Raw genomic sequence first — 14221 nt, forward strand, 5'->3', positions numbered from 1 at the left:
GAAGTATGAATTTGCAAAAGTATGATTAAAAAATAAAAATAAACCTATCCATCCAACCATTTTCTGCTTATCTGGGATTGGGTTGCGGAGGCAGCCAGCTAAGCAAGGTGTTCCAGAAATCCCTCTCCCCGCCTGGCCACGCTTTCCAGCTCACCCTGGGGGCTCCTGAGGCATTCCCAGGCCAGATGGGACATGTAGTCCCTCCAGTGAGTTCTGGGTGTACCTCTAGGTCTCCTCCCACCTAGATGTGACCGGTAAACCTCCACAGGAAGGCATCCTAACCAGATGCCCGTACCACCTCAACTGACCCCTTTCAATGCAAAGGAGCAGCGGGTCTACTCCAAGCTCCCTCCGAATGTGATAAATAAAATAATCATTAGTGTTTTACCGCACCCTCATTTTTCCTTTAGTAGTTTATGTAAAAACTAACCTCAAATATATAATAACTCTAAGAGTTAAGAGTGACAACAAAGCCAAATTGCCTGTTTGACAAAGAAAAACAAACCTGCATAGATCATGATTTGTACTGCTTTTTAATGTGTTTTTCTTCTGTCACAAATAGTAAAAGCCATACAATGTAGCAAACCAAAAATATCAAAGCTCTATACAGGCATAGTAGCTCAATCACACACATTCTACAGTCCACACTGATCTGTCAAAGTTGGCAGGCGTCTCTGGAGTTTCCAACCTCGCAAAACAAATGGCAAACTCTTTTTGCTCAACAAGCATTTTGTAGGCAAACATATAGATTTGGTGCATATAGATTTTGCGCTTACGAGACATATAGTCTCGTAAGCGGAGTCAAGACGTGGTCGACACGTGGAAATCAAAACCGAATGATAACTACATGTGGGCATTCTACTGAAAAGACTGCTTGAGTAAGACTTGACTACTTTCAGCTAAGGGAACAAGCTGACTTGAGCGTGCAGACTCTTGCTAATAAATAATGGAAAATTCTAGTCAGATATAAAAGCCCTGTAAGTGCTGTATTTTATTTATTTTTTGTTATTTGTTTTGAAGTACATTGGAGTTAATGAAGGCCCTCATACTGAGCCTCATCTAGCTATTTTACATCATGCTGCCAATTGATTTAGTGTATCAGGCATAAAGAAAAGATGCGTTCTCTGCACACTCAATTCTTGGATGGGATTTTAAAATGCTTACAAAAAAATGTAGAAATTAAAATTAGCATAGGAATCAGTGTTAGAAATTGATGTTGTTTTAGTTCATTTTCTCAGTGAATTCTTTTCTCAAATTTACCTCACACAATCAAACCTGCCGCAATCACAGCTAAAACACTGTATTAGAATAAAAGTGGTTCCTTTTGTATGACTGCTCTACACCACATGAGGGCGGCAGCTACTCACTGAGCTGACTGTCCCATGCTGCAGAGACTGTGGAACGAGCAAGACTCATTCTGCACATGCAATGATGACATGAACTGGGTTCATATCATGTCTTTTTTTTTGTAGAAACACACTGATAATACTTTAACAATTAAGTGCTAAACTTGGACAATGTATTTTCAAGGCAGGTTTAAATTAATAAAACAATTTTGTTGGCATCACTTTAGGATAACTCCAATTTGGACTTCAGTAACAACAATCTTTCATACAAAATATTTCCCCTCTTACAAAAAATAATAACGACAACAAGAAGCCTCCCCAAGAAAACATGATTGTTAACAAAAGGAAGTAATGCAACAAAAAAATACAACATTCAAAAACAACAGTGATACACTTTTAAATGCACACACTTTACAACTATATATGTCAATATATATATGTCTATATATGTCTTGACTTAAAAAAGCAATTTTTTTCATTCTCCTCACTTTCATAATCTTGATGTATACTTTATAATACATGTATACAAGGTAACATAGAGCAACAAAGCAAAAAATAAATATCTTAACTCACTGTTTGGAAGTTTTCATATATATCTATATATGTATATTTATATGTATAGCTTACTTTTGGGTAGGGTGTGAGTGTTAACAGTTTTGGTCGGCCGAGGCAAAGACTTTTTAAACTTTCAACGCAGAAACCAGAAGATGAAAGTAGCAGGACAACACTTTTCTATAAAGATTGCGCTCACAAAACAACTCTTGGCCCTTCAGTCATGAGCGAAATAGTTCGGCTACGTGCTGCAGAGGCTGAACAGAACAGAAACAGGAAGCTTGTCCTGACCAAAGCAATCACGACACTTGATTGTTAATGATTCTAACCTTACATGGATACAGCAAATTGACAAAAAATATAGGTTGCACTGATATCTCTTTCTGCACGAAAGAGGAGTAACTTTAGTTGCGTCTTAAGCGACACTAGTACATCCAACAGGGTGGACTTTAGGCGAACAACCTTATTTCAAAGTCTGGCTATTTGCATATTTAAGACAGCCCCGGATGAGTTTCTATTTTCTGTTGTTCTTTTTCTTAAAAAGCTTTGCATTTGAAAAAAAGGCAGGCACCAAATGTCGTCTAGAACAGTCCTACTCATAAAGCAGCCTAGAATATTTACACACACATCACCAGCAAAAATGTCCAAGAACATTGTTGAGCTACAGTATCAGTACAAAAAAAAAAGTTCAGTAATTTTTGATTAAGCAGCCATATTTGTTTTACAAAAGAATACTTCTGACCCTCCAACAATGGCACGCTATACACGCCCCGGACTACTTTTTTATTTTTTTAAATCTTTGGTTGACCAGTCAAAAGCCTGATAGATATACAATCCACCTTTACGTCGCACAACTTGACTTCTTCTTTAAAAAATTAAAAATGAAACAACTGCTAAAATATTAACATTTGCACACAATGTCATTCCCGCTTCCCGTTCATGAGTTACCCTGCCAGGGTGAATCAAATCACCTCCTGTCCCATTGACACACACAGTCACTTCCCATCCTGCACCTCCTCTGGTCCCTTGTGGAGTCCGTCCAAGAAGAAAAGCACATGCATGCAAGCTGCTCACTCACTCACTCACTCACTCACTCACTCACTCACTCACTCACTCACTCTCACACACACACACACACACACACGCACAGATGCACACACGCGCTCTGTCTTGTCCTCTTTCATTCGGTTACACACAAACATGCATACATATTTACCTTATAAAGCAGGAAAAATAAGGTGGGGTGGCAAACCAAAGGCAAAATTATCCAAAACAGAAAGTAAGTGTCTGTGGTTTAAAGGAAAGAAAATGACCAAAGGCATTTTCTAATTGAAAAAAAAAAGCGCTCCAGGTTTTGCAGACAGCTCTCATTGTTTCTGCGAGGCAATCATCTTCAAGACGAAGTTGACGATGGCGCTGGCAGGCTGGTCAGGGTCCATCTCAGCGAACAGGTGGCTGATGTTGTCCGTTGTGCTTCCCTGCTTGCGCGCCACAAACCCAAACAGCCTGGAAGGACAAAGTTAGAGATTTATTCACTAGAACTAAACTGTTCAAGCATTGGAATACATCACATATCACGGCCATATTGGTAGACCCCTGGGCTGTTATCTAGATTTCTAAAAATGATCAGACTGACTCCTTGTGTCATGTAGAAACATCAAAATCAGAATTCCATTCAAGCCTTAAGCAGCCAGAAAATTGACCTACCTGGCTGTGCCTCCCTCTGGTTTTTTCCATCTAAACAAAGAAAAAATATTTTCAGAAAGTTTCAGAAAAAGGACAGGTTAGCTCAGATTACAAAATGTTTGGACCTTTTTTATTGTTTAAGTCTCTTAGAGTCCTCAATCTCACATTTGTGTAGGTTAAACCAAACCACTTATATGAATTTCATGTATTTGTACTCACTTCCTGTCCTGAGGGTCAGTATCGCAGAACGTGACAGTGTTGCTGGGGTAGTGGCGTCTGAAGAACAGCCTGCAGCAGGATAATGCAACAAAGAGCATTACAAAAGCATCAATTATAAAAAATATAGTGTAAACGTGCGCTGTACAGTACACCCAAATAAGTATAATGTGGAGGTTGCATACATCATCTTTTCGTGATTAGAGCACTACCAATATAGGGTCTCCTATAGGAAATTGGTAAGCTGATCAAAGTCATGGATTACATAAATCTAGCTGGTCAAAACAAACATCAAACTAACTCTGGTAGTGGGTATTTCATTTGTTCAATTGGTGATTATTAAACAAACTTTAGTCTGAAGTTTAAGCTTTTTATTAGATGTTAATGTCTCTAATAAATAATATAACATTTTTAGGACATAAGGAGACTTCAATTCAGGATTGGCGCTGCAGGAATCCCTTCAATACTGAGAGCAATACAGACATGTGATTTAATTTAACACTTTTAACTATGTATCTTCTTCATAGGGTGCATAAATAGGTTAAGATGGTGTATGTTAACCATAAAGTCATATTTTATAGATATAGTTCATTTTGTTTTCTTAATGAATATTTCTTTTTCTAATAAAGCCTGGAATCCCCCACAGAACACATTTCAGATTAGAGTTATTGATAAGAATACCGTCATAAATGAATAAGGCCCTGATCATTTAATCTTGTGTTAGCAGTTATTTATTGCCTCTGATAATGTGTAGTGAGTCATGTTGACACTTGCCCTCCGAAAACAAATTTATGTCTCCAGACAGGTTCAGACATCAGTTTCAAATACGTCTGCAGCCAAATCTCCAGGTTTCACGCCGTGTTACGCTTGTGATGCACCTTTCAAACACACCGTGTTGTGCACGGCGGCATCCAGACTTACTTCCTCTGGTTGTCAGTCAGTGTGATGCCTTGAGAGGACACCTTGAAGTGCACAACGGTGGCAGTGGATGGAGAAGCGGTAGCCAGTGTTTCAGATATGGCCTTTGCGATGGCCTGAGGACCCGTCAGGGACTCCATCTCCACTGAGTTGATGTAGAGCACGTTGCATGCTGGGAAGGGAGCAGATGTCCGCGTCAGATTTTTTTTTAAATTATATCATGATTGGAAAGGTAGAAATGTCGGAAATGGACAATGAAACAATAATTCTGTGAAGACAAAAACAAACTATATTGACTCCAAGAATGAATCCTGAAAAATGTTATTATTGACTATTTAGGGAAACATAATTGTCAATGACCTGATCATGCAAATATTTCTTCTCATTAGAGAGCATGCTGTCTGGAACAAATCTCCATCCGAATCATTCCACATGAAACATTCTGCCTGTTATGGACGAGAAGCTGGACGCTACTGTTACAAGACATTTCAAAGGGAACTCTGTTAAACAGGGGCATTAATATTTGTCTTTATTTGTGCAGGTAACAACACACAGAGACAGACAACAAACAAGGGATGCACATTCCAGATGTAGGCGTCCAAATAAAAGTGCACAGTTTACCATGGTAATCAGCAGGGGCCCTCTGCACTGGGATAACAAGGATGTCATGTTGTCAGAATATGTGAATAGGATGATTCAGGGAACATACGTACTGTCCTCAAATAGTGGTGCTAAATATGAGGACTGGGCATCTAACAGTATGAGTGAGTCCATGTTTTACCTGCTCCTTGTTTGAGCCGCTCCACCAGTGGATTCGCTGTTGCAACTGCCGGGGCTTCCTCAATGAGATCTGCTCAAAATAAGAGAGGCGAGGTTTGCGGTTTAATTTAGTCCAAGGCTCCTGTAAGGCTGCAGGGATCATGTGTTGTGTGACAGTTTGATTTTCATTCACTGAAAATCAGCACATGCCTCGCTTACTATGGTAATTACAGGTTCCAGTCTCACCAATGACATGTTATACTGTGATTAGAAAACAAAACATTTTTATCTTTTTAAAAGGAGCTTTTATCTGTAGAAATCTTGTGAACATTATGTGAGATAAGCTTATTCAGAAACAATATTGAAACACATATTTCTGTGCACAGACCTGTGGCAGGGGTGAGTAGCTTGCAGGGCAGGGCTAGTGGTGTGATGGCATGTTGGTAGACCAAGGCAGACAGACAGCCTGGCAAATAGACACATAAACACATCAAAAACAAGGAATCATCCAATATTTCATTCTCATCTTTGGAATCTAAATCTCCCACTGAACTTCCAGTGTCCCTGGGGCTTAATACTTCTTATCTCCTTAAACCACTGTCACCAAACACTTTTTCAAGTCAATTAAATTGTATTTGTATAACGCCAAATCATAACATACATTATCTCAAGGCAGTTTTCTGTAATTAACAGTGCGTTTCAGGAAATTGTATTCCAGCGGTGTTGTGTTTAGAAATTATACAAATTTGTAATTAATTCTCGAGCATAGAAAATACTTTAAGCCATAATTAATTATGGGTTATTCTTATAATTAATACCAAAAAAAAGTAACATTCTACATGCACTTGCGTTAAATTTCCATCATGATTAGACTTTATCTACTGTAGTTAGCAAAGTTAGGATGTTGTTAATAATTTTAATGTGACAAACAAAAATAAGCACATCTGGGTCTATTCATGTCATGAGTCTCATCAATCCCCACATTTCACCCTCTTGCATTTGGGTAAATTAAAGTTTGCTAGATGTACATGGTGAGGAGAATTAAAACAACTTCAAGTAATAGTAATAGTAGAACAAACACAATTTATAGTATCCGTAGTTAAATAAACAAAAACGCGCGGGAGGAAAAGAGAGAGGAATCATGTTTATGAGTTATGAGCTGAGGACGGCAGAGGAAAAAGAAACAAGGTGAGGCAAGACAAGTTTACAGAAGTCAGCTTGCTCCATTTTGGATTTGGCAGAGGAGGAATGTACACACACGCACAAGCAGACACACACGCCATACATCATTCCTGTGTAATTTAGCAGAATTAGATCACTTCAGTCAATGCCATAATTACAGTGGGATTAGACATTACAGATCTTGGAAAGGGTTGCAGAAAGACGCTTGGGCAGACACACAGAGAGGACGACTTATGTTTGACTTGTCCTCCAAACTCATTATGATAGTACTAAGCTGTCAGTAGACATGTTCAGTGTGTTTTAGCAAAGCATGAAGGAAGGGGGGGGGCTCCAACTAACCAAAGTAAGGCTCGTTGGGACAACCCTTCAGCTTCACTCCTTTAGGGCTGCTCTCGATCAGGAAGTGCCTCACCAGCTCGTTGCTTATGTCACCTGCAACAACAGAGTGGGAGAGGCGCGAGGGAGTCCATGCAACACAGATTATTGTCACAGAGACATCACCTCATATTGTCGGTATTAAGATATTAAGTTTAATTCTGTCTCCACCCCTGACCTGAGACGAAACAAGGAGAAGCAAAAGCTACGCTAAACACTGGAGCAGACAAAGTAAATACTTGTAGCATTTGTAACAGTCGCAAATCATCTAATAAATTCTGTGTTTAAGCATCTGTTTTAACTACCTTATACCTGTAAAGCACTTTGAGCTGCATTGTATGCTAAGAGAGATGCTATTGAAATAAAGCATAGTAATAATAATAAATAAGAATAATAATAATCAGCTCAACATCCTGTCCCCTACCTTTCTTGTTCTGATGTACAGAGGGTGGGGGAGAGGCCACCTTCATAGCCAAGCCGTAGGCCCCCCGGAACGAGTGACTGTCCCGAATTACGAAGGCTCCAGGCTCCCTCTCTCTCAGCAGGCTAATAGCTGTAACACAGCGGGAATTCAGTTACTTCATGTCGTTGGTTTTATTTGTAGCCATGGTAGCAGCAACACTTATTTTCTCCACTGCATTAGTCCAGATTGAAATGTCTCGACAACCATTAGATGGATTGTTACATATTGTACAGACATTACGGTGTCTGAAAAAGGTGAATTGAGTCCCGATCCTTTTGTTTGATAAAATCGCTGTCAGTCTGTATTTAAGTAAAACTACAACTTCTTAAATAACACTTTGCTTCACACACTCAATTATTCAAGGAGCAGCACTTTAGATCTGTTACTTCAGAGTTTAGTTCAATTCCTCAGTCTGTCCACATGTGACGGTTTAGGGAAGAACGATGGATGAGATGAGCAAATACATGCAGATGTTCCCTAATTCTCTACACATGTAGGGCTTTCCTTCTTTGAGTGCATAGGACTAAGTATAAACTGTGTGTGTGTGTGTGAGATGTCATTGCCTTTGAGCATGTGCTTGCATTTAACATGATATAATCCAATACGGGCCATGAGCAAATGCAGATGGGGCAGCCAATAGCCACTGACCTCACAACCAAAACACACAATCACAGAGAAGTTGTATGTGAACCAGTGTGTGCGTGTGAGTGTATTTATATGTTTATTATTGCACGTGTATGCCGTACACACAATTATCAAAAGAGATGATGTTTAAGTGTCCTTAGATGTCAAATTCAACTAATGCATTACGGCTGAATAACATCAGATTATTCATCCTAAACACATTTTAAAAGTTTCATTGAAGTACTCCACCAAAAACAATTGTGACCCAGTTCTCCATGGGAAAACAGCACCAGAACATCCACAAGATTCAAACCTGCTGCAGCATAATCCACTCCTGGACATCCTGTAACATGTTTCAAAAATTCTAGTTTTTACAGAACTTTGCAGAACATGCAGCTTCCATTTGTCACAGACCTGATAAATCTATGGGGTGTGAGACTGATATAAGTGTTGGTTTCTGAAGGACTACTCTTTTAATTATCTACACATCGTGGGACATGTTGAACAGACCAGTGTGTACAGCTAAGACTCGGCACAAGGAAGATAAAAAAACCTGTCAAAACATCTTTACCCATTTGGACATGGACCTGGTGAAACACGGTAAGTAAATAATTTACAGGAAATATCTGAAGGTCATTCAATTCAAGGGAAAAAAAATATTTTAGCCTAGTCATAGGCTCTGTGCGATCTTACCTTGCTCCCTGGAAATGTCTGGCTTGTACCAGAACTTGGACGTGTCTTGGACAAACTTGACATTCAGCCTGCTCTCAGGACTTCCATCTGCAATGAAAACAAAAAGATCAACACATAAGTGGCCACACTGTGCCTTGTTTGTCACCGGTGAAGTGGGTAGGATTCAGCGTCATAATTCAGTGAGATCAAAGAACAGATCAAATACCCCTCCCTTCACCCTGCTAATCCAAACGTATAGGAGAAGCTAAAACATGGGGGACTCCATGAAAGAGGACTCACTCCCGGTGTAGCTACATAGGGCTCAGTCTAAGCTAATGAAAATCCAATGACTAGGAATATTCTATTACATTTCTGTGAATAGATCCCCTAAATCCTACACACTGGACCTTGAAGATACGTGTAAAGCTCTGATATAATGTACACTCAAAATATTTTTCTGTTGAAATTGCAGAGCTGTGTTGTACATTGGTGTCAACATCTGGCAGTCAAGTCATGAACCTGGCAATAACCAGAAAACCAGAAACAAACGAACATATCCAAATTAACTTAGCCTTTATTTACAAAGGTGTTGGCAAGTATTCTAATGTTCTTTTGTATGGACAGAACCCTTGGCCTTGTTTAAAGGAATGCACATGACAAATGTTATCAATGTCCTCTGGAAAAAACATATTTCTTTTTAACAAGATAGACCAATAAGAGAGTTGGAAAATATATTTGGAAAATGTGAAATTATGGCAATAAGCGAAGATCCATAATACTGAGGTCAACTGACATCTCCCTGTAGCTCTGAATCTGTCGCTACCTTCGGGACTGTTCTTCACAGAAACTCTAATTGTACACCATAAACTATCCTACATCTGGACCTGACAGTGTTGATCTTTAATTTTAATAACCATGCTACTACAGAGAACGCAGAAAATGTCCTTACCAGGCATATTGAACCTGGAGAAGTCCGAGAGGGTGTGGAAGTAGCCAGGGGTGCTTCCACCACTCCCTGGAGACATTACTTTCCCGTTCAGTGTGCCATAGGACAGAGCACCGTTTGGTCTGTCACCACTCGACATGCGCCTCTTCTCTGGAAGCTGGGGCTGGAAGCCAGGGGCTGGGCTACACTGCCTGAACCCTACACCCATCATCCCTCCATCCAGGTAGCCTGCAAGCGAGATGGGGAAGGAGGGAGTAGGTGGTCCCTGGTAGCCAGAGGAGCTGCTCTGCCTCGACAGGTTCCCGTGTCTCTCATCTGGGGTGGTGTAGCCACTGTGCATGGGGTGACGGTCTAAACTGGGGCTTCTCTGTGACACAGACAGGTGACGGCCCAAAACTGGACTTCCTTGAGGGTGTGTGACAGATGGCTGTCTGCTGAGCACGGGGCTGCTCTGCATGGGCTGTCCCAAGGATGGCTGTCGACCGAGTACCGGGCTCCGCTGAGACCCCTGTCCCAAAGAGGCTTGTCTGCTGAGGACTGGGCTATTCTGAGCCCCCTGAGGCAGACGCTGACCAAGGATGGGACTGCCACCTGGCATAAGACCTGGCATGCCCATATCAACACCATTAGCTGGGGATGTTTGATGACCCATGATGGAACAATCCTGGTGAGCAATCGAGCGCTGCTGGAGGACAGGACTGTGATTGGAGTCAAGGATGTTGGTCCGTTGCAGTGCATGGGGACTACCATGGCTGAATGTGGTCTGGGAGGGTTCTGAGGTGGGCGGACTTGGATCTGAGGCCACATAACTCCCAAGGAAGGTGTTTGGGCCAAGGTAGGACAGTGTAGGGGTAGTGGTACCATGGAAGGAGGAGGCTGGGGAGCTTGAATCCAGGTAGGAAGAGGTAGGAGTATTAACGGCTTGATAGGAGGGGGTTGGAGTGGGGTAGGCACTCTCTGTGGCCTGGGAGCGGAACCCAGAATCAGTAGTGGGTTGGGACGGAGTGCTAAGACTGCTCTCTGCTAGGGGATGGTCACTGGAAGAGAAATGATGAAAGTTATTTAGCAGCTGTAAGTTTCCTTTTCGAGGATATTAAAAACCACAGACATTGAACTATTTGATGGATGCATCAAGGAATTTTCTTTTGCAGTCATTGTAAACTGAGAGATTCACAGACTTGTTTAGAAGAAGTTTCCCATGCCTCCAAAAGGCTATCCTCCATTTTTAAAAACGATGTACAAGTTTTTAAGAAAGTTACTTTCTTTCCTCTTTTTTTAAAAGCACTTAAACTCATTTCTTAATATTGAACCATGCACATAAAAGCACCATGTATTTAACTAACCCCTGAGAACTCTGGATAGGACTGCTGCTTGACAACGGTGGGTTCAGTGTGTGAGTGGAGGGACTCTGACTTCTCTGCTGGCTAGTCGTCTCTCCCAATGGGCTAATAAGGCTCCGAGGTGACGTGGGCGGCTCTCCACCTGCGACTGCCGACATCGCCACTGACTCCACGTAGCTTCTTGGTGCTGCATGAGACAGGAAAAAGTTTCCCTGTGAGCCACACAGTTACAACACAGTTTCTATGTAATGTTGTGTTTGATAATTCAGTGGTTTCCTTGTATTGGTGACTCCGGTGAAAAAAAAAGAAAACTGTGGGAAAAACATAATAATTTGACTGATTATGTATTTTGCCATGAGAGTATTTGTGACTTTTCCCAGACAGTTAATGAGAATGGAAAAGGTCTGGAAACATATGTGGGTGGAGAGATGGGGTGGAGGAGATTAGGAAATTAAATTTCGATAATTATCTTGTGGCATTTTAGCCGCACTCTTACCTTCCTCACCCTCTCTGCTCTCATCATCTGTGGAGCACCAGTGGAGATAATCCAGAGAAACAGAAGAATGTAAAGGAACAAAAGAACAGCAGGGGAGTCTGTGTGGTATTTATTTCATTGTGTGTTATTAAGGAGAGAATGTGAAAGTGTCAAAAAGGGTATTTCAGAAAGTCTTATGGCCCTATGTTAGGTGTCGAATTTAAACAGTAATCCAACCCAAATGCCCAATCCATGATTTCTGACCATTTTTGTGTTTCTCAGGTATTCATACTTTATTTGTCACTAGAAAATAAAGCGTTATTCTACAGGGGTAAACAAAACTTTTTAACGGCATCTGAATACAATAATTCCGGGTTTGTTCTTGCCTTGCCATCCTTTCCGTATCTAATTAGCTACATAGTGACTACCAAAGGTTGTGATACTAGTTAAGTTAGTCTAGTTAAGTGTGTTACAACCAACCTGAGCCTGTTTGATTGAGGAGGATTTCTGCTGGGTTGTGGGGCTTCAACCCCAGGGCTGACAGAGGAGTCTTGGCAAGACCGGGAGGGGACCGACCTGAAGGGAAACGGACAGTTATCGGCACACAGCATCATACATGACAGACATCTTGACAGGTGCTACCTGTTTTCACATTCTAATGATTTATACAAAATTGAGTGTGTAAAAACATCAAACATAAATCTAAATGTCATGATACCCTTTTAATTTGTGGGCTGCTGACTAATTTAATGGCAACCAAGTCAGTTCATGTGCTAATACACAGGTACGCAGCTGTCAAGACAAGGCTTAAATCCTCCATACAGGTTAATGCAGGTTAATTGCCTTCATGTGGTATCGGAATTATGGTAAATACAAGTTGCCGACTTGGAAATTGCAATGAACACCCCCTCTAGTCATAATTGCAAGTGGGAAACTGAGATTTTTTTGGTAGCCGAGTTCCCGAGGTGGGTAGACCAGAACATTTACAACATGGCGGAGTTGAGGATAGATTCAGTAATGGAAGGTACGTAATTCTTTATTTTTAACAGTGCAACAAGTATTAGCTGTTGCTTTTGTACATAATTTTAATCTGTAATCTATGTACACTTAACTTGATATAGACCAATGCCATTTATCATTCTATCTATAACAAATGGACTATAGTCTGCCATTTTTCAATTCGTTCCAACAACAGAGCACTTGAACATGACATTCTCATAATTCCGATGTCACAAGTGGGAAGTGGGATCTTCGGACTAGCACGTGAAGGCAGCATAACACACAAAAGCAATATGTCCAGAGGGCTGTGCCCATGCCTCATGCTCAGATGGAGGGGCAGAGCATGCACGTGACCAATCAGGATGTGACAAACATCGGGCTGTGACAACACCTCACTCTATCACCAGCAGAATGAGATGTGTGTCAAACACAAGTTGAAATCAAAGCAGAGCATGGGTCGAACTGAACAGATAAAGGACACATGGGGAATTTACACTTAGATTCCTCGACACATACAGCATTACAGGAAAATGGTATTTGAATTTCTTAGACATAAGTAAACATTTGTGAGGTCGCTGTATTCTTAAAGGTAAATGTTACCACTGTCCATGAATGAACACAAACTTTGACACAGCTCCATTAATGCCGGAGGGAAATAAGAGGAGTAGAGTGTGTCGCCACAGAAACCTTAGTCACTTATCCTCAGATCTATATTAGTAGAGACATCCTTACTGTGAATGTTTTTTTTTTTTAATTATAAGTGATGCTCCACTACATTACTCTATGCTCTAACTCTGTCCAACTACTCCTATTTTCCCTCCAGGGCAAACACAAATAATCATGTGGAGAAAAAAAAAACCTTCTCAGATAACAAAATGGCATGATTATCAAAGGACACAACATAAATGGCTTGGTAATTAAGACAGCTGGGTGAGGGCAGGCAGGGTGCTGGTTGCAGTGACACATGGCAGCAACAGGAACCCAAACACAGATGAGATGAGCAGCAACACAGAGCAGCAGCAGCTGAGAGTGATGGAGTTCACAATAATGGCACGTTTTTGTGCATACAGGTCTATGTGTGTGTTTCTGTCTGCGTATGTAAAGTTGATTTCATTAAGCGTATGTGCTTCACTCTTTGCACTATGCAACATCCAGTAGCTGCTTTAAACATTAGAGAAACTGTTGTGTGTTAACACTGAATCTGGTTGTGGACTCAACACTGTGTCCATTTTGTTGCCGGTACTGCTCTCGTGTGGCTCTCAAGCCAAAGAGGTGCAGGACTGTGACAAGTGATTGGTAAAGGGTCATCCGAGCTGAGAAAAGGGGACAGGGATCTGTGAATGGTGGGGGTTTTCAAAATGGCTGACATTGTGGGACAGTGGAACTCCGGTAGAGAAACGTGCATCCTCCACTTACAAAAGAATCCAAATCAATTCTTTGTACTTGAAACCTAGACGCCCACATTTAATCATAGTTGGTGTGTGGACACTTGGGGGAATGTGAATTCTCCACGCAGATGACGGTGTCACGTGCACTAACCTAATAACTAACCATGCACTTTTAAGAAGTTTTGTCAGTATCTGCAAAACTGTACTCAGTTAACTGATGGCACCAGTTAACTATATAATGTGCACAGCAGAGAAAACGATTATCTGGATTTTTCTTTGG

General features: G+C 41.1%; 1 protein-coding gene across 20 annotated transcripts in view; it reads right to left on the minus strand.

Annotated features, from left to right (window-relative positions):
• Positions 1-514: 514 nt before the first annotated feature.
• The window catches only part of tns1b (tensin 1b), a 179582-nt gene continuing 165875 nt past the window's right edge, over positions 515-14221 (minus strand). For 15 of the 20 annotated variants that reach the window (XM_035651035.2, XM_035651049.2, XM_035651046.2 and 12 more), the window contains 14 exons: positions 12035-12130; positions 11576-11602; positions 11083-11266; positions 9743-10776; positions 8815-8901; positions 7459-7587; positions 6999-7091; positions 5866-5943; positions 5500-5568; positions 5340-5366; positions 4722-4890; positions 3804-3872; positions 3606-3635; positions 515-3404 (listed from right to left, as the gene is read on the minus strand). In XM_035651035.2, the coding sequence (XP_035506928.2) occupies positions 3266-3404; positions 3606-3635; positions 3804-3872; positions 4722-4890; positions 5340-5366; positions 5500-5568; positions 5866-5943; positions 6999-7091; positions 7459-7587; positions 8815-8901; positions 9743-10776; positions 11083-11266; positions 11576-11602; positions 12035-12130 (2231 nt within the window). In that variant the 3' untranslated portion in view covers positions 515-3265. The remainder of the gene's footprint in view (positions 3405-3605; positions 3636-3803; positions 3873-4721; positions 4891-5339; positions 5367-5499; positions 5569-5865; positions 5944-6998; positions 7092-7458; positions 7588-8814; positions 8902-9742; positions 10777-11082; positions 11267-11575; positions 11603-12034; positions 12131-14221) is intronic. The other 5 variants (XM_047337019.1, XM_035651056.2, XM_035651048.2 and 2 more) reach the window with 2 other exon arrangements.

This window comes from Scophthalmus maximus, chromosome 14, assembly GCF_022379125.1.
Source record: "Scophthalmus maximus strain ysfricsl-2021 chromosome 14, ASM2237912v1, whole genome shotgun sequence".
Classification (NCBI taxonomy): domain Eukaryota; kingdom Metazoa; phylum Chordata; class Actinopteri; order Pleuronectiformes; family Scophthalmidae; genus Scophthalmus; species Scophthalmus maximus.